We start from the raw sequence: 20416 nt of genomic DNA, 5'->3' as shown, positions 1-20416 counted from the left end.
AGATCTAGTCACCCTAGGTTAATGTGTTGCAGTTGTGCTGATCAGACACAGTGTCACTGCTAGACTCAGGCTAGTCCATTCAAAATTGTCCTTAGGACCCCTCTGATAAAGGACTTGAGAATGACCAACAGAATCTGTGCATCAACAGATAATCTAATGTCTCTGACTACTACAAGATGGACACCCTGTTTAAATTTGAATCATACTGCTTCAAACAGCTCTGAGAATTATCCACCAGCCAAATAGTGCTCGGTGTTGGTGCTAAGCATACATAAAGCAGCTCTGGTTATGACCAGGGGGACAACAAAGTTTGCAGAGTAACAGATATATAGACTATATTTCTGTATTTGTAAAACTGTTTGATGTGGAGCTGATGGGTAAAGAGAGCAGAGGTCGTTTTAATATCAGATAGTAAGTCATTTTAATGTGTGCTTATGACCTAAATAATAACAACTAAAAATCGAATTTATACACCGTTGTAAACCGTTCACTTGAGTAGTCACAGTGTGCTAGTGCGCCCTCTGGTTGTGGTTTGGGACGTGGCCCGTGGAGATCTCCGTGTGAACAGCAGAGGGAAACAGAGAGCTTTGTTGGCGTTTGGCGTATGACGCTGTTTAGAAGAGACAGGGAGTCTCTGAGTCTGCGACAGCATCAGAAAATCATCCTCAAACTGAACAAATTCACCTGTAACTGGACAGAACCGGCTCTTGGAGGGTTTTACTGTGCTCTGAACCCGGTTACCAGATAAAAAGCCCCAGTGTCATAGCGCCGTAATACACAGCTTTCTCTCTCTACTGTAAGTTGATGACTTGGTGTCTGTGATGATTTGGCAGCAGGAAGAGTTAAACAACGAATACAATCTCAGAACTGCAGCTCTGAAACCTCTAATAGCGGTATAGCGTTAGCAGTGCTGCCTCTTCGTTCACATACTTAAGTACTGAAAAAATTCTGTTGTTTCTGGCTGGTATTAACCGTTTAATATTCACAGTGCTCTGTGAGTTTGTAACCGAACCGGTGTTGGGTGGGTTTGTGTGCGCATGCGCACTGGCGCCTTTGTGCATGATGTTCATTCATATGTTCTTTTCCCAGATTTGAGTTCTTCTCTGTTCCTGAGACATGGTGAGTCTGATTTGTAATACTCACACCTTTACAGTGTTTCATGTAAAGCCATGCTTCAAACCAGAACAGTTATTGTAATCTCTTTAATGCTCTTCTTTAAATATGATACAGCAAAAATATCACCCTTCTTTACAGTGACTGTCATTCTCCACTCACTAAAAACCTTAAAGCCTTCCTTCCTTCCTTCCTTCCTTCATTCATTCATTCATTCTGTCTTTCTCTCTTGACCATTTCCCCATTAACTGCATCATAGCAGAATTCTTTAAATCCCGACCTTGAAGCCGGTTTCCAGCCCTGTGTTCTGTCATTGCTGTTTGTTAATTGACTGTTTACATATTGTGAAAAATAACGGTGCCTGCAAAATCCATGTCTAGGAACTGGATCCAAGCTCTCAAATGAAGAGCTCTGCTATATATTTTCCTTGTTTCCTCTGTAGCTGCACCTCATATAGGTCACTCATTTCCTCCTGTACCAGACCCTATACTCCACTTTTTGTTTGCTGGTTTCATGTCTTCTTACACTCATGTAGTTTAATACTGAACTAATTTTGTTTCTCTTTTTTAATCATTACCTCTTTCACAGCACGGACGTGTGAAAGTAAAGTCCACAGCTCAGCAGGAGGAAGAGAAGAGAAAAGAGAGAGAGAAGAAGCTGAAAGTCTACCTGACTTTTCGTGATGCTATTTTCAATAAGGTTTGTTTTTGAGCAGATGTTAAATTATGTATATATATATATATATATATATGTATAAATAAAATTACAAAATGTTTTGAAGAAAGAGATTAAGGGCGGCACGGTGGTGCAGCAGGTAGTGTCGCAGTCACACAGCTCCAGGGGCCTGGAGGTTGTGGGTATGATTCCCGCTCCGGGTGACTGTCTGTGAGGAGTTGGTGTGTTCTTCCCGTGTCCGTGTGGGTTTCCTCCGGGTGCTCTGGTTTCCCCCCACAGTCCAAAAACACACGTTGGTAGGTGGATTAGCGACTCAAAAGTGTCCGTGTGTGTGTGTTGCCCTGTGAAGGACTGGCGCCCCCTCCGGGGTGTATTCCTGCCTTGCGCCCAATGATTCCATGTAGGCACTGGACCCACCACGACCCTGAATTGGATAAGCGCTTACAGATAATGGATGGATGGGTGGAGAAAGCGATTAAGCCAAGTCCTGGAAAACACAGGATTTTGGAATTTTTTTGTCCATGAATACGGTTAATCCTTTTTTAGGAAACTAGCTTCTGATAATACAGCTCTTAATGTATTTGTCATGTTTGCTGTTTCTCACTACATGTTGTCTTCTACTGAGGAAACAGTATTTTTTTCTCCTCTCTCTCTCTCTCTCTCTTTCTTTCAGAGGGGTAATGGTGAGCTGGATGAAGAAGCACTCCAACTCACACAGCAGCTCCTCTCCTCTAACCCTGATTTCGCCACTCTGTGGAACTACAGGAGAGAGATTCTGCTGCACCTGGAGACAGTGAAGTGAGAGAATTTCCCTGATTGTTTTGTGTATCTGTAATAGGAAGAACCATTTGGAGCTTTTGACAGCATTTTGTATTCTTTTGGATCAGTATTTGTTTTTTAATCCTGTTCCTGATGACACACACAACTTTGTCCAGCTCATCAGGAACTGAATTTCAGATTTAATCAGTAGCTGAAACTGCTCAGTGCTTTGATTCACTGGAAGCAAGTCTTAATTTGTGAGCGCTAATTGGTGGGATTTAATCTTCCAGTATCTTCAGCTGTATAAGCATTGTAGTTATTTTCTAGAACTTGAACAAAGCCACCAAGCAGGTTCTTGCCCTTTTAATTGTTTTGAAGTATGGTAGGAACCAAGGTATACATTTTAAATTTTTAGTGAAAATGTTTCTGCGGTCTGTATGTCTCTTCCTCTTTCTATTACTCACTGTCTCTGTCTGTCTTTGTAGAGAGGAGGATGAGATTCAGAAGCTGTATGAATCAGAGCTGCTGTTCATTGAGTCATGTTTGAAAATGAACCCCAAGTCTTATGGTAGCTGGCACCACCGTGGCTGGGTAGCATCTCGCTTGCCTCGACCAGACTGGAGCAGAGAACTCGGCTTGTGTGATCGTTGCCTCAGCCTGGATGACCGAAACTGTGAGTGCAGGCACCAGACATCCACATTCATAAGGAAGGGAGTTTGATAAACAGGAAGACAGTAAACACACAGAGGGTGGGTGGGAAAAAAAAGATATTCCTTTTTGGTAAAATTAATTTTGCACTGGAATAATCTGCCTGCTCTAATTCTAATTACAGTTTGCTCTGAATAAGAGCATATTAGAATCTTACATAGACATAGAAATGGACCTTAGTGCGGGAGAGTATCATTTAATCTAAAGAAATCCCAAGTATTACTATATTTCCTCTTACTTTTTTCCCAGTTCACTGTTGGGATTACCGACGTTTAGTGGTGAAGGCTTCTGGTGTTCCTGTGGATCAGGAGCTGCAGTTTACGGACCGTCTGATAGGCTCTAACTTCTCTAACTACTCCAGCTGGCACTACCGCAGCACGCTACTGCCTCTCCTTCACCCAGAACCTGGCTCTGAACCTGCATCGCCTTGCAGAAAACACACCAACACGCACACATCACCTACAGCCTCGCCTCAGACACACTCACACAGAGTCTGTGAGGAGCAGTTGCTCAAGGGTACCAAACATTATATATACTCTTCATAAACACATCTTCCATTGCTTGGTTTGTCCTTTTAGGCCATCTAAAATGTATGTGTTCTGTATGGAGCAGAATAGTAGCCTGTTAAATTGGCTTCAGTTTTACACGTTTTAGTATCCAATAGAGGGCAGTCTTGCACTTCTTGTGCTGACCCAAGATCCAACAATGTTTTCAAACTATTGTGTGTTGAAACCACTTAATTTCAATTTTTGACTGTCTTCTAGAATATGAGCTGGTGCAGAATGCCTTCTTCACTGACCCAAATGACCAGAGTGCCTGGTTCTATTACCGCTGGCTGTTGGGTAGAGGTGAGTTTGTGTGCTTTAACATTAGTAATTCTTTGGCTTTCTCATTGAATGTTTTCTTACATTATTTTTTTTGTCTTCCTCTAGCTGAGCGTGAGGAATTGATTAGCTGTGTGTATGTGAACAGGGAGGATGAGAGAGTGGCAGTGGCTTTCTCCAAACCCATCAATGTAAGATATTCCTATGGGGAGGGGGGGTGAGCAAATGAAGGTTGTAGTAATGTTAGCTGTGGTGGTAATTAAGGTTTATGCCAAAAATGTATAAGAAAATAACCCACCACAATTTGAGAACAATGTAAAACTGCTAGCAATTGAACTCTTGTTCTTATTCTGTTCTCTATCTCCATCTTTCTCTCAGGCCCTGACTGAAGGTCTGTTGTTAGTGTTAGATGGTCAACCGCAGCAGGTTGAGTGGAGGAGTGCCCACCCTCGCTTCCGCTACAGTCCTGTCTGGGTAAACTTACTTTATACTCTTAACAGTTGAACTCATATCAGCAGTCAGTTGCACAGAGCAAGTTCTTGCTTTAGCCCAACACTGGATTTCCTGTCTCATGAGGCCTGTCACAATAATTACATTATCAATTTTTTACAATATGTGGATATTATCTCTAATATTTGCTGAGCTCACTATGCCCATTGTGTTTTCTGATGCTTGTTTAGATAAAATAAACATAGCATATATTTTACACAAGCTATTATGTTGTTTTGTTTAAGACCAGTGGTAAAACCTGCCATTAAAATTATATCAGTGGAATAAAATAATCTTAAATTGACAGTAATATAGTTTATCACAATTATTTTTTTCAGCAACACATCACCTACAAAAATGGCTGTTGTGACAAGTCTCATGACAGTTGATCACTTTAATGGGATAATTCTCCTTGGCAGGTTGTGGTCCAGGGCAAGCTCATTTTGGAATTTAATAACAAGACACTCATTAGCAAGGATGTGTAAAGGGCATATGTGTATTAGCAAATAACATTTGAAGAAAACCGCTCCCCATTGGAGACTTAATTGCACATAGATCTTACATAATAATATCACATGTAAAACATAGAATTAGAATCAGTTTATTGGCCACAGTGCTTTCATTCATTCATTATCTGTAAGCGCTAATCTAGTTCAGGGTCGCGGTGGGTCCAGAGCCTACCTGGAATCATTGGGCGCAAGGCGGGAATACACCCTGGAGGAGGCGCCAGTCCTTCACAGGGCAACACAGACACACACACATTCACTCACACACTCACACCTACGGACACTTTTGAGTCGCCAATCCACCTACCAACGTGTGTTTTTGGACTATGGGAGGAAACCGGAGCACCCGGAGGAAGCCCACACAGACACAGGGAGAACACACCAACTCCTCACAGACAGTCACCTGGAGCGGGAATTGAACCCACCACCTCCAGGCCCCTGGAGCTGTGTGACTGCGACACTTACCTGCTGCACCACCTGAACCAGCATCCTTCTGGTTACATGCCCAGTTCTCTAACCACCAGGACATGGTTGCTTTGTATAACTTTCTCTCTCTGCCCCCCTCAGCTGTGTGAACTTCCTCCTGGCTCTATCAGTGACATCAACAATGAACACAACCTGACTGTTAATTGGATGGAGAAACACACGCAGAGAGACTGTGCTCTCTATACAGGTGCGTGTGAAGTGCGTGGGTGTAGTAAACAGAGGCCTAAATACTAATTGCTTTTGTATGTTGCAGCTTTATTCTGAGATTTCTTTTTCAATTCTGTTTGTCAATAAATATTGAAGTACACTTAATATTTATTTCCCCCAAATTTCCTCATCCAGGACGAATTGAGAGCTGGTGTAGGGACTCTGCCACTGACCAGGAACTTTTCAGGTATGTACAGGTGCATCTCAGTAAATTAGAATCTCATCAAAAAGTTCATTTATTTCAGTAATTCAACTAAAATAGTGAAACTCATATAGATTAATTGCTAACAGAGTGATGTATTTCAAGCATTTTTTTCCTCTAATGTTGATGATTATGGCTTACAGCCAATGAAAATCCAAAAGTCATTATCTCAGAAAATTTAAATAATCAACACAAAACACCTGCAAAGTTTTCCAAAGCCTTTAAAATGGTCCCTCAGTCTGGTTCACAACCATGGGGAAGACTGTTGATTTGACAGATGTCCAGGAGGCACTCATTGACACCCTCCTGCTATATAAAAGCATATTAATGGAAGTTGAGTGGTAGAAAAAGGTGCACAAGCAACAGGGATTACCACAGCCTTGAAAGGATTGTCAAGAAAAGGCCAGTCAAAAATATGGGGGAAATTTACAAGGCGTTTTCATTTTCCCGCAAGACTTGGCACCTGTCCACACTGTTAAAAATACCCATACCTGGTTTAATAACCACAGTTTCACGGTGCTTGATTGGCCAGCAAACTTGTCTGAACTAAACCCCATAGAGAAATTATTTGGTGTTGTCATGAGAGGCGCCAGACCAAACAATGTAGACGAGCTGAAGGCCTCTATTAAAGCAACCTAGGCTTCCATGACTCCTTAGCAGTGCCATAGACTGATCGCCTCCATGCCACACTGCATTAATGCAGTAATTCATGCAAAATGAGCCCGAGCAAGTATTGAGTGCACATACTGTAAATACTTCAGTAGGGTTCAGTAGTAGTATAAATACATTTTTAAATTAGAAATAGATCACTATCTGTAATGAATCTGTATAATGAGTTTCAGTGAAGTTTTTGTGGTTGATGTTGGACTTTATAGTGAATTTACAGGGAGATACAAACATTTTTCTACACATCTGCATAGGTCAGTTGAGACATACACACAATCATTCAGTGTTTTTGTGTGATATGTACTTACAGAGGTGGTGATAGGAAACATATCTCACAGTGTCTTCAGGGCATATGTAGCAATTATATTCACTCCACAACCACCCAAGGATTAAAAAGTGTCTTCCAGACTTTTATACGTAATGCTATTGGTGGTAAAATAAGGGCATTTGATATAAATTCATAAATCCTGTTGCTATGTTCTTGTGATAGGAGTGAACTGTCTGTGGAGAAGACTTCTGTGCTGCAGTCTGAGCTCCAGTCATGTACCCAGCTACTAGAACTGGAGCCTCAGAATAAGTGTGAGTTTCTTTGCATGTTCATGTGAATGCTTTGGACTGCACTATTATTACAATGTGACATGCTCAATATCCCTGTATAAAACGGATGATGTCTGATTAAGTGGAAACATCAGATTTTACTCATTGTTAAGTACTTTATTATACACCTCTCTCTTGCTCCCTTTCTCTAGGGTGTGTGTTGACTATAATTCTACTTATGAGAGCTCTGGATCCTTTAGGTCATGAGAAAGAGACGCTCACACACTTCCAGACACTGAAGGTTAATAAATCTCTATGACACTCACTGCCCAGACCAGTCTTCTGATCTGAATCTTAATTTCAAATGAGTGTGGGAAAGAGCTGATTATATTACTGAAGAAATTGGAAGAATGTCATGTACTTAGTAAAGTTCTATCTCTGTCTCATCACAGGAAGTGGACCCCATGCGTGTCTCCTACTACAGTGATCTCTGCAGCAAGTTTATGATTGAAAACACGATTCTGAAAATGGAGTATGCAGAAGTGCGGGTGTTCAGTCTGTCTGACAAGGTATGTGTTGCATCTAATACACGATATACGTTGACCTCCTCAGATTATTGTATTCACTCAGTTTGTCTCTTTATCTTTCTCCAAGAACCTGAGCACACTTTGCCACCTGGATCAGCTGCTGTTGGTCACTCATATAAATCTGTCCTCCAACCAGCTCATAGCGCTGCCGCCCCAGTTTGCAATGCTGCAGTGTCTTGAGGTAAAGGCTGGTGGATTTGATCTAATACAGTGCATATGTCATATGTGACTGAGGTTAACATATAAATCATTAATGCCATTATACCATCAAAAGGCGCACACACACTAATGGGATGGTACTTCGTTTATTAAACACCGGTGTTGCTGTTTAAAGGCTTTCTTGTTTAAATCTGTCTTATCTACATTTGCTCAAGCCGTACTGACCATAATTCTTAATTGGAAACATTTACTGTGATTTTAAACTGTGAATATTTCATCTTATTTCTCACTCTTACTTAAATTTTTAGCCGGTTATTTTTTATTATATATAGATAGGAGGACATTTAAAAAAAAAAAAAATTTTTTATATATATATATATATATATTTTTTTTTTTTTTTTTTTTTAAATGTCCTCCTATCTGCCTTAATTTCTCTCTCCTTGTTCCCCTCTCTCTCCCCCCTCCCCCTCTTTTTATGGCTCTGTTTCCAGGTTCTGGAAGCTGATGATAATGCAATAGAGAACCTGAAGGGACTCTACCATCTGCCCAAACTGGAAGAAGTGTCTTTGAAAAACAACCGTATCCTTCATGTTATAACACACCCCTCTCACCTGCCGCTCCCACAACACTGGAGCTGTTTTCACTCCCTTCATATCAGGGGTCACCAATCTTATTCACAAAGGGTCGTTGTGACTTCAGGGTTTCATTCCAACCAAGCAGGGCCACACCCAGTGTAATTATTTAGAAACTGAGACTAGTTGATTAAGCAAGTAGCAAATAGGCTCCTACATAATTGGATGAAAACCTGCAGCCATAACAGCCCACTGGTTTCACATGCTTTATATTGTGCTGTAGTTTTATGCAATTCTGTTTATTATACACACCAGATTTCTTTGACCTTATGTGATCAAACCATGTGGAATACACCATACCTGGCTGGTCATATAACATCATGACTAAGATCAGTTGAGTCAGGTTTGTTAATTGCTTATTTGGATAAAAGCACCTCTAAAATGCCTTTTTGAAGTGAATATTTCTGTGAAATATATTCATAGTTCAAATGTTTCTCGTTTATTTTTTATTTTTGTTCTTTTTAATATGGCATTCAGTGACATACGTTCATTCATTCATTGTCTGTTACCGCTTTTCTAGTTCAGGGTCACGGTGGGTGCCTACCCTGAATCATTGGGTGCAAGGCAGGAACTTACCCTTTAGGGGGCGCCAGTCCTTCACAGAGTGACACACACTTTCACTCACACACTCACAACCTATGGACACTTGAGTAGTCAATCCACCTTCCAATGTGTATGTTTCTACCATGGGAGGACATTGTCACTCAAATGTAACCATATAAATATGGAGATTAATCGCTCTAAATTAAATGCACCATGCATCAGAGTAGGTCATTTTGGGGAACCCAGACACAACAGTCGCTGTGTTTTGACGTTTCATCTGTGTCATACAGACAGAACTATATAGACGCACACACACTGTTTGTGCACAGACAGTGGAATGCTACATTGCCTGATTGGTCAGCAAGGCCATGCTGTGTTAATTTGCATAAAGTTGAAGTCAGCTTGACCTTTCTTGCCACACACAAGTCCTGTTGGGACAGTCCCACACTTCCTCACAATTGTTTTTGCTAGTACCCCTTGCATTTAGTAGACACTTACCGTAAGTTAGGTGAGATATCAGAATTGGACTTTACTGTTATGTTGCAGGTTTAAGGTTTCCAAGTGCCAATTTTAAAAGTGGTTTGCCTTCTAATAATGTGCCAGCGTTCCCTTTTCAAACCTGGTAGTCTTTTGTGAGTTGTAGTTGTAGGTGGAATTGGCTGTTAGAAAATACTGAATAAAAGAATTTGACACTTTTCTGTGATCAGCACCCATTCCCACAATTCTCACCACAGCCTCAGAGAGAAATAAATTGTCTCGTTAGTTCTCTGTTGCACAGAGACGTTTGAATCCAAAGAATGGTTTTGTTGCTCAAGGGCCTTTTAAGTTAGTACAGGCATAAAGTATTTGAGATAATTGATAAACTACAGCCTTATTTGGACAATGTTCTGGTGTTTCTAGTTGGGAAAAGGTCTTTTCTTAACTTCGTATTCAGAAATTTCTAAAGTTTCTGACCTGGAACCTCTGGCATCATGTTCCAACCTTACCAGACTGGATCTCCGTGGCAACCCAGTGACCAAAACTGCCAACTTCCAGGCAGAATTAACCCAGCTGTTGCCATCAGTGACTGACCTTCTGCTTTGATAGAACTGAAGACGTCTGCAGTGTGATTTTCTGTGCACATGTATACTTGTGTGTGTGTGTGTGTGTGTGTGTGTGTGTGTGTGTGTGTGTGTCTGAGGGTGTTTCTATGTGATGTCTCAACTATTCATTCCTAATGTGGATATTCATCAGAAATAACACAGATGTACTTTAATGCTGTACACCTGCACTGGACTCCGAGACTTCAGAACATCCGTTTGTATGTTGTGAGTGGGTGTGGATGGGGTAAAAAGGTGTAAATATGTTTTGGTGTTGAAATGTTAGAAATCTAATTGAAAATGCATGCTGATGATATAAAGAGGATCAAATCACATTTGCCTTCTGTGTATATTTATTTGTATCATGAACATTTAATCTGAAATGGAGATTTTACCATTTGAGTTTATAGAGCTAACTGTGCGTCTAAAAGCACAGAAAACATTCTGTTGGAGATTCCTTACTTCTACTCAAAGGCTAGTGTACATATGATGTTTTCTATTATTAACTATTAACTGCATTACCCACATATTGTAAGGCTCATTCAGAACGAAAGAGGCAAGCTTACTGACTAAATGTAGAGTAGGGAAAACTAAACTCCAAATTGTGTCTGGTTATTACGTATAGAACCACTGTTATATTCAATCAACTGAGCCAGTCTTAGCTTTACGTATGACTCATTTTGATTAAACTACAACTTGAAAGTTGTCACTAAAACCTTCGGATGTAAGTAGGGCTTTTTACTGGTTTTTCATCTGCTCACAGCAATGGTGTCATGTTTGTTATTTTCTGTTAAGGAATGTGAAAAATGTCTTGCTCTTACCTGTCTAGAGCTTTTGCCACATTCTGCTGAGCTTGAGCAAATAGCTCTAAATATATTTCTGTGTGTGTGTGTGTGTGTGCATTCTCTCACACATAAACATAGCACCGTGCTACATTGCATTAATTTTTATTTATTTTTTTATTTAAAATAAATATTTTCATAGGGGTGTGTCACACCCTGAGGTCATTTAAGGCAACTACAATTTCTGAGGAAAAAGTCTCACACCAACGCAGTGTGAGTAGGAGCCAGTAAAGGATATCACTCACACTGATTGCGAAATTTGAAACACCCATTAAATTAAACCACTTACTCTTTATTCTTAATATACCACATCACTCAGAACATTCAGCAACTGTTCAAGACATTGCAAGGTGTAGATTATCATGATGAAACAGACATAACACAATGTGTGAATATTATTAAATCATACCCAGAAACTAAAGCTTCATACGACACTAACACACCCATGCCACATATGTGAGGTGATTTATGGAAATATGATTTAAAAATGTTACCAGCTGAATACTTACATAAAAGGACAATTTATAATCTCTCTCTCTCTCTCTCTCTCTCTCTATATATATATATATATATATATATATATATATATATATATATACAGGGGTTGGACAATGAAACTGAAACACCTGGTTTTAGACCACAATAATTTATTAGCATGGTGTAGGGCCTACTTTTGCAGCCAATTCATTGACAGCGTCAATTCATCCTGGGACAAGTCCTGCACAGTGGTCAGAGGGATTTTAAGCCATTCTTCTTGCAGGATAGTGGCCAGGTCACTTCGTGATGCTGGTGGAGGAAAACGTTTCCTGACTCGCTCCTCCAAAACACCCCAAAGTGGCTCAATAATATTTAGATCTGGTGACTATGCAGGCCATGGGAGATGTTCAACTTCACTTTCATGTTCATCAAACCAATCTTTCACCAGTCTTGCTGTGTGTATTGGTGCGTTGTCGTGATACACTGATACACGGCACCGCCTTCAGGATGTTTGAACCATTGGATGCACATTGTAGTGGAAATAGTTATGCACACGTTGCGGTGGCATAAGCACTACATAGCGGAGTCAATGATAATTAATTATTATTTTATTAATAATTAATTATTTTATTAATTTTGCTAAGCTCTATGTTTGGGAGCCATTAACTAATATGTAGTGTCCTTACCTGTCTTAATTTTAACTTAGACAAGAAGGCCATCCTCCCATATTATACAGCAGAATGAACTATTATTAATGAATCATGCTCATTGACCCACCGTGGGTTCTTGACTCTGAAATTGAATCTGAACTAGAAGTTATAATTCCATACAAGAAAGGTGCACACACAAGCAATTAACCAAGGATTGATTTTATCACGGGTGGCACGGTGGCGCAGCAGGTAGTGTCGCAGTCACACAGCTCCAGGGGCCTGGAGGTTGTGGGTTCAATTCCCGCTCCGGGTGACTGTCTGTGAGGAGTTGGTGTGTTCTCCCTGTGTCCGCGTGGGTTTCCTCCAGGTGCTCTGGTTTCCTCCCACAGTCCAAAAACACACGTTGGTAGGTGGATTGGCGACTCAAAGTTGTCCGTGTTGCCCTGTGAAGGACTGGTGCCCCCTCCATGGTGTATTCCAGCCTTGCGCCCAATGATTCCAGGTAGGGTCTTGACCCACCGTGACCCTGAATTGTATAAGGGTTACAGATAATGAATGATTTTATCACACAACTGGTTTATTAATTGTAAAATAGAATAATGAATATTGTTCAGACATTCATATAATGTAATGGATTACAGCGATATATGAGGGAACAGGGAGATTAATATGAGGGAACTTCTCTATGATAATTATTACCCTAAGTTCTAAGAAAGACTATTGTTTATACCAGTAAACTTTCAGTACCAACCCATGAGCCATGAGAGACATGAGACCATGTGACCTTACATATCCGGAAATGGACAGGGAGCATGTGGCTGACGGTGCTTTCTGGCACGACTTCCTGGAGAATTGCAGACGCGGGCCTTGTATCCTTGCTCTGGATGTGGCATTGAATTTTGCTGCAATAACTACAGCTTTTCTTAATCTGTAGTTTCTATCTGGATAAAAATTAAAATAGAAAAATCTGTTCTTTCTGGACCACGAGGGGCCCAAGACTGTTGAAGACAGCCATGAGAGAGCCTGCACCTGCAGAGACGTCTGCAGAGCAGGAGAGCTCTCTGACTACCCTATCTGAGAAGCATTGTCTGCTGGAAGCAGGAGAGAGACGTTCTTCAGAAAAACGTCTTCCTCTCCAAAATTCTCAAAGAGTGTGTCTCAGAGGAGTGTTAAAAGTTAAGTGTGGTGTGTGACTGGCTTTTACCAGAGTTTAGAAAACCCGCCTTTAATACCAATTGGATAATATTGGAGCCTCTCTTGCTCCTGATTGGCTGCTTCCTGTACCTTGGTAGTGACATCACATACAATTTATGACCCTTGACAAGACAAAGACTTGAAGACAGTTCTTGACCATCCCAGAATTCTGAATCATGCTTTTGCAATATAAAAGATTAGATGCTAACACAAAGTAATATCATTAAGACAACCATGTTCTACATAATTTTTAACCAACTACACACATAGTATGTGGCTACCTTGATTCTACATAAATTCTTATAAAACCAAAGTGACTTTAAACACATATAAATTAATCCCGCCCATTGTTTGATTGTAAGAACTTTGAGATGTTTGACTCTTTTTAGAGTTAACATTCTTTAAAAAGGTGTAAGAGGACATGGAATAAAGGTGGGTCTGTGTGTCTCTCTGCATTTTGCAAAGATTCTTTTCTTGACCCCAAGGATCCTGGGGTCATAAAAAAAGGGTCCTTGGAGGGGGTTTTACGAGCCTGCTCTGGAGGTTTATCTCACCTTCCATTTGCTTGTGTGGAGATGTCTCTGAAGTGAGCTAAAGTTTGGGTATTTATTATATCTCTCTCAGAAAGTCAAATTTCATATTAGGATTAATACACATTCATCATATCATATTACAGATCCCCCCTTTTAGATCATGCTTTCTTTCTAGAAGCATTGAGCTGATAATGCAGAGATGAATGTGAACAGCACGGTCAGTGGAATCATTCATTCATACACTCAGGGTCAGTGGCAGATGCTGGTCTTTCAAGGAGGGGAAGCTCAATTTCGGCCTGCATCATAAAATGTGTCGGTTTATTTATACGTAAATTCTACCCTCCATTACTTTTCAAGAAAATAATCTGTGACCCTGTCGTACCAAAAAGGCGTCTTTTCCAGGGACTTGACTAGTGTCCTCTCAATGGCCAGCAGAGCTAGGCTGCTTAAATGGCCTTTGCCCATGTGGAGTGTGTCTGCCTGTGCTCTCACGGATCTTTACACCAAAGGATCGCTGATTCGCCAATTTCGCTGTCAATCAAAAATGGATTCAGCCTCAGACAGATCATCCAATCATCATGCAGAAGCTGAGTGTCCGGGCCAGCCGAGGCCAGCCCACTGCCCCATTGACCCCCAGACACGCTGAGCGTCCAATGGGCGGGACAAAGCCCAGCATTTATCCAATGACTCGTCTCGTTTCACTGCACTTCGCTATTGAACTCTGTAGACGCTGTTTAAAGCACTGTGAAGCTGGGGGAATGATTGAGAGGAAAGCCGCATCTTTACCAGTGATAAGAAGCTGATTCTGAACAAAAGTTGAGTGTGTTGTAGTGCATATATATTCAATGACATGTACACACAACAGTATATATTTGATCACTTATTTTTTGACATTTTAGGGGAAGCTGAGCTTCCCTTGCAGTCTTAGAGCAATCGCCGCTGCTCAGGGTTGATGATACCTTTCTGGGATCATTTAATATGGGAATAAACTTTTATTGGACTTATATGCTGGTATGAGTGTTCACCTTACTTTAAAAATGTCTGTTAACTAGGAAATATTAATGTTATCAAAGGAAATTTTCAGGGGTAGTTATTCATGAAAATACTTAAAAACAAATCTTTGCCTAAGTGATAATTACTGGATAAGCAGGGTGTTCCCCTATGGTTAACCTAACTACTAAGAACTCTGATTTAACATGACTAGTGGGCATAGGCATTGAATGTGAGCATTGTCACCTTAGATTGCTGAAGAAACAAAGAAAAATAAGTTTTCCAGAAGAAGAAATTGAAAAAAAAATAGTACTGTGTGCTGACTGCGTCAACCCCCTTTTGAATCGTTTGTCGTGTCTTAATGAATTAGCTGTGCATAGCGATGGTGATACACAAATTAGAATGAAATACAATGCTTGAAGTAGAAATTAGAATTACTTTATATATATATTTGGTTGTGGAAGCTGATGATTAATACCACTAAAGGTATTCTGGGTGTCTGCTGCTTTTTATGACTTAACAAGGGTGTTGTTGTTCCCTTCAAGTCTCATGGTGATTTGGTGAGGTTCCATCTGGTTGTGAAGAACCCATTTAAATCAGCGCTTTGCTGACCTTTATTCACATTCCTGAACAGGGGATGAATGGTGGGGGAAAGATTTAGGACCTTGTGTGGGTCTGACCCATGTGAGCTTGTTTCTTACTTTGCATGGACTTTTAGGCCAGTTTAACTGAGTTGTACTTTTACAACTTGTCCCCCCTTTTCAACCTTTCACGGAAAACATTTTGGTCATAACCATTTTTACATCCCCTTTTTGCTTTTTCCAGTCTCTGCTGGTTGACTGCAAATGCGGCTCCGAGGAGTTTTGCAAGCTGTTCCCATCCTGTTGTGTGTTGTATGTGTTTTGCTGGACTATGTGATGTTTTACTTTAGTCCCTTTTTTGTTCTGCACTTGGGAATTGAATGGAATCAAAATCACATTGGATGTTTTTGTGGTTACCCTGCTTTGTCAGGTCTTTTAATTGATCTCTTTCTGGAGGCCATTTGGGATCCGAATGGGTGTTAGCAAAAGGGACTGTTATTCATCATGAGCTGAGATTCTCTGGCTCGTGGCATCCTTTGTCATTGTTGGAGTGTGAAAGGTGTTAATAGTCTCTGTGGACCTGGTGTTTAGGTGACAGGACTGAGCTTCAAGGTGATGTGAGTGTGAGATGGGCAGGGGTTTGTGAACCTGGGCCCAGATCTTCAAACTCTTGAGGTCAATCAGTAGCTCAAGCCTGTTGAGCAGGTCCTTGCCAATAAGGAAAGGAATGTTTTCAATAGGAGACACATACATAGGGTGAACCAGACTTATGGGTCCTATCGTTATGAGCACTCTTGCCACGGACTGTATTTTGATATCAGTGTATGAATAAGGCACAATTTGGAGGGAACAGTTTTGTAACTGCAGTCTCCGTGGGGCGTGGTCTGCTGCAGCCCACACTTCATCAAAAAGTGTGGATGACATCAGAGTGATGCAGTGTCCAAGAGAGCTTCTTGTACAAGCTTCTTTTCCAGGACTGTGGTCAGATTTAATCTACGAGCACCCCCCTTTTCTGTTAAATGGCCCAGGAAATGTGGTGCACGTGGATCACCTTGAACAACCGTGACATTAAGAGGAGCCTGATTTTCACCCCTCTTATTAAATTGGTCAGACATGCAAGTCTGAACTGCAGGGGTCCTTGGGACATGCTCAGTTTCACTTGAGGTGTCTGAGAAGAGGTCAGTGTGAAAGTGTGAAAACACCTGTTCAGCAGTTATTTTCTGTGCTAAATCCAGATACATCAGACTCATTTGCATCATCTGAGCTTTCACACTGGTGCCAGTTCTCATCCCTGTTCTCATTAGTCGAGTTAGGACAGGGGCTTTTGTCTAGGGTTTTGTCGCGTGTGTGAGAGTTTTGGGGCCATCCGTGGTCCAACATATTTCCCTTGGGTGCTGAACTCTCATGCCTACTGGCTGGGAATTTATCCTAAGGGGTGCCCTGACATTAACTGATTAACACAGGGGTTTGAGTGATGTTGGGTTTCACCTGACCAGTGAGGACTGGAGTGAGGGGAACTTCTATTGGATTGTAAGGGTTTATTATTCTCCTGATTTTCTGTAAGCCTGTGAGATGGAGTGGGCTTTGGATACCATAATTCAGCCCTAGGGGCTTCGTCTAGCTCCATGGGGGAAGGCAGAGTATAATGGCTAAAATTTTGTGGCATTTCTGGCCGTTGGTTTAAAGTTTGCTGCTCTTTTAAAAAGCCTCTGAGTGCTAAGTCATGCAGCTGTTTGCTAGACAAGGTGCATGGACTTGGTGCAACCCCTAGATAATAACTAGTGTTGGGATGGAGATTTAGGACAAACGGTGATTTGAAATCCAACTCCTCTTCCATTCTTGGTTCATTTCGGGGCCCGAAATAAGCTTGTCTAAGGCGGTGATAGTACTGATGGGGTGACTCCTGCCTTTGTTGTTTAATTTGCAGTGCTGTCATCAGTTCTGCCTGTATCAGCTGATTGGAGAACTCCTTCTCCAAAGCATCACAGAGCACATCATATCGTCTCCTGACATAGTTAGGTTGCCGTTCAATGAAACTGCTGATTTCCCTGCTGGATGCCTGGATGTCATTCTGATCAGGTAGATTCTGTCATCTATCGTGGCTCTGGGGAACCTTTGCAAAAAGAAATCTATATCCCTTAGGTACGAATAGATTTCATTTGAGCCATCCGGCTTTGGCTCGAAGTGCGTTATGTGGTGCACAATTCTGTCCAGGTCCCTGTAGGAGGTAGTCTGGTACTGTGCTGAGGGCACATAGCTAAACTGAGAGAACCTATGTTCAGCTGTGTTTGGGAGGACTCTGTTAGACTCCAGTGGTGGAGCTGGTGTAGGGGCTGTTGGTGCTGGGAAAGGTGACTCGGGGATACCTTTGGACTTTGGATTCTGCAGCTCCCCATGAATGTGAGTAGTTCTCTGTTGGTTGCTAAATAGCGGTGAGTGTAACTTCTCTAGCTCTGCTTTAGCAATGTTTAGCTTGCTTTCTGTTTCTGACTGCAGGTGCTGAGACAGACCCTGAGATGAATTGGAGTTCATCTTTGACTGCAGCAAGTTCTGCTGTTTTTGCATGCATTGCCAACAACTACTTTGTTCTTTACAGAAGATGTGTAGACTTTTTTACTTAAACAATCAATCAGGCTCTTTGGAAGCATTTCAGATGTTCTCCATTTCTGGGCTCATTTGTTTTTTCACTGTATCTAATTCTATGTCCTGGAAAGTGTGATTGAGTTTTTCTATTGCTAGTGTAGCCATTTGGCTGGCTACCTTTATTAAGGCCTCGCCTTTAGGTTTCTTCATTAAATGGAGGGCCATTAATTGTGACATCAGATTTGCCATGTGAGAGGGCTCAGCGCTGTGGATCATGGCTGTATATTCTGACGCTGTGGCTCCTGTTGAGCTTGACAATTACAAATACACCTCAGTCAGGGGTCTTACTTAATTTATATGTGAATTTACTATACTCTATTAAAGACAAGTGCTTTTAAATAACTTGCACTTACAAAAGTCATCCACAAGAGTGCATCAGAGACATTTTGCAACATGGTCCTCCAGAATGGTACTACCGAAGTCCTTGGCAGTGACACTCCCATCTAGCACAAGAATTGGGCCAAGGGGATACCATGATATGGCAGCCCAAACCATCACTGATCCACCCCCATGCTTCACTCTGGGCATGCAACAGTCTGGATGGTACGCTTCTTTGGGGCTTCTCCACACCGTAACTCTCCCGGATGTGGGGAAAACAGTAAAGGTGGACTCATCAGAGAACAATACATGTTTCACATTGTCCACAGCCCAAGATCTGCACTACTTGCACCATTGAAACCGACGTTTGGTGATGGCATGAGTGACCAAAGGTTTGGCTATAGCAGCCCGGCCGTGTGTATTGACCCTGTGGAGCTCCTGACGGACTGTTCTGGTGGAAACAGGAGAGTGGAGGTGCACATTTAATTCTACCGTGATTTGGGCAGCCGGGTTTTATGTTTTTTGGATACAATCCGGGTCAGCACCCGAACATCCCTTTCAGACAGCTTCCTCTCGCGTCCACAGTTAATCCTGTTGGATGTGTTTCGTCCTTCTTGGTGGTATACTGACAATACCCTGGACACCGTGGCTCTTGATACATCACAAAGACGTGCTGTCTTGGTCACAGATGCCCCAGCAAGACGTGCACCAACAATTTGTCCTCTTTTGAACTCTGTTATGTCACCCGTAATGTTGTGTGCATTGCAACATTTTGAGCAAAACTGTGCTCTTACCCTCTGCTAACTGAACCTTCACACTCTGCTCTTACTGGTGCAATGTGCAGTTAATGAAGATTGGCCACCAGGCTGGTCCAGTTTAGCCATGAAACCTCCCACACTGAAATGACAGGTGTTTCAGTTTTATTGTCCAACTCCTGTATATATATACACACACACAGAAAGAGAGAGAGAGATTATAAATTGTCCTTTTATGTAAGTATTCAGCTGGTAACAACATTTTTAAATCATATTTCCATAAATCACCTCACATATGCGGCATGGGTGTGTTAGTGTCGTATGAAGCTTTAGTTTCTGGGTATGATTTAATAATATTCACACATTGTGTTATGTCTGTTTCATCATGATTCTCTACACCTTGTAATGTCTTGAACAGTTGCTGAATGTTCTGAGTGATGTGTTATGTTAAGAATAAGGATAAAGTGGTTTAATTTAATGGGTGTTTCAGATTTCGCAATCAGTGTGAGTGATATTCTTTACTGGCTCCTACTCACACTGCGTTGGTGTACCTACAAAGACCTTTTCCTCAGAAATTGTAGTTGCCTTAAATGACCTCAGGGTGTGACACACCCCTATGAAAGTATTTATTTTAATAAAAGGGTCTTTTGTTTTTGTTTTTTTTCTCAGAGGAAAACCAATTCTGAAACTGAATTGAGGCAAGGGCTAACTTCCCTCGGTATTGTTCTTTAAACAACTTTGTTTGCATCTTTAAGATTTAATCATTCAGAACAATACTGCTGGATATTTGTATGTAATTGTGTACAGGGTATCATTGTGTGAAATGTGGGGCTGTTTAAAAAAATTAATGTAATGTAGCACGGTGCTATGTTTATGTGTGAGAGAATGCACATTTTTGTCAGTCAAGTAATACATCATCCACTTTTAGACACGGCTCGCTGTCCTCCCCTGAAAATTACAGCATTACTTATTATAACTTTAATTATATCTGCTGTGTTCTAACAACTGCTTTTTTTCCTCAGTTAACTCACACATTCCAAACTCCACGAGACAACACTGTGTAAACTGTGGTGCTACCATGTTGAAAATATTTTCTTTTCTACCTTAAACATGCAAGCAAATATTATTTTGCTAACCTACTTGTTGTAACACTGTAGCTGTCAATAGGAATTGGGAATATATGAAAAGTCTGATGACTTTTAAAAACTACAAAACAGTGTTTCCTGTTTAGCTAACGTAATTATTTTTAGTGATATCAATG

General features: G+C 41.2%; 1 protein-coding gene across 1 annotated transcript; it reads left to right on the top strand.

The window, feature by feature from the left end:
* Window positions 1–567: 567 nt before the first annotated feature.
* rabggta (Rab geranylgeranyltransferase subunit alpha) lies at window positions 568–10505 on the top strand. The gene is made up of 17 exons (XM_066672074.1): window positions 568–796; window positions 1090–1119; window positions 1702–1812; window positions 2462–2586; window positions 3033–3220; window positions 3505–3771; window positions 4020–4103; window positions 4188–4270; window positions 4458–4553; window positions 5642–5747; window positions 5903–5954; window positions 7126–7214; window positions 7385–7473; window positions 7625–7741; window positions 7827–7940; window positions 8410–8497; window positions 10028–10505. Exons 2-17 carry the CDS (start codon window positions 1117–1119, stop codon window positions 10174–10176), a joined length of 1761 nt encoding a protein of 586 aa, XP_066528171.1. The 5' UTR covers window positions 568–796; window positions 1090–1116; the 3' UTR covers window positions 10177–10505.
* The last annotated feature ends 9911 nt before the right edge of the window (window positions 10506–20416 follow it).

This window comes from Hoplias malabaricus, chromosome 5 (assembly GCF_029633855.1).
Source record: "Hoplias malabaricus isolate fHopMal1 chromosome 5, fHopMal1.hap1, whole genome shotgun sequence".
In the NCBI taxonomy this organism is placed as follows: domain Eukaryota; kingdom Metazoa; phylum Chordata; class Actinopteri; order Characiformes; family Erythrinidae; genus Hoplias; species Hoplias malabaricus.
This window is presented reverse-complemented; position numbering and strand designations above follow the sequence as displayed.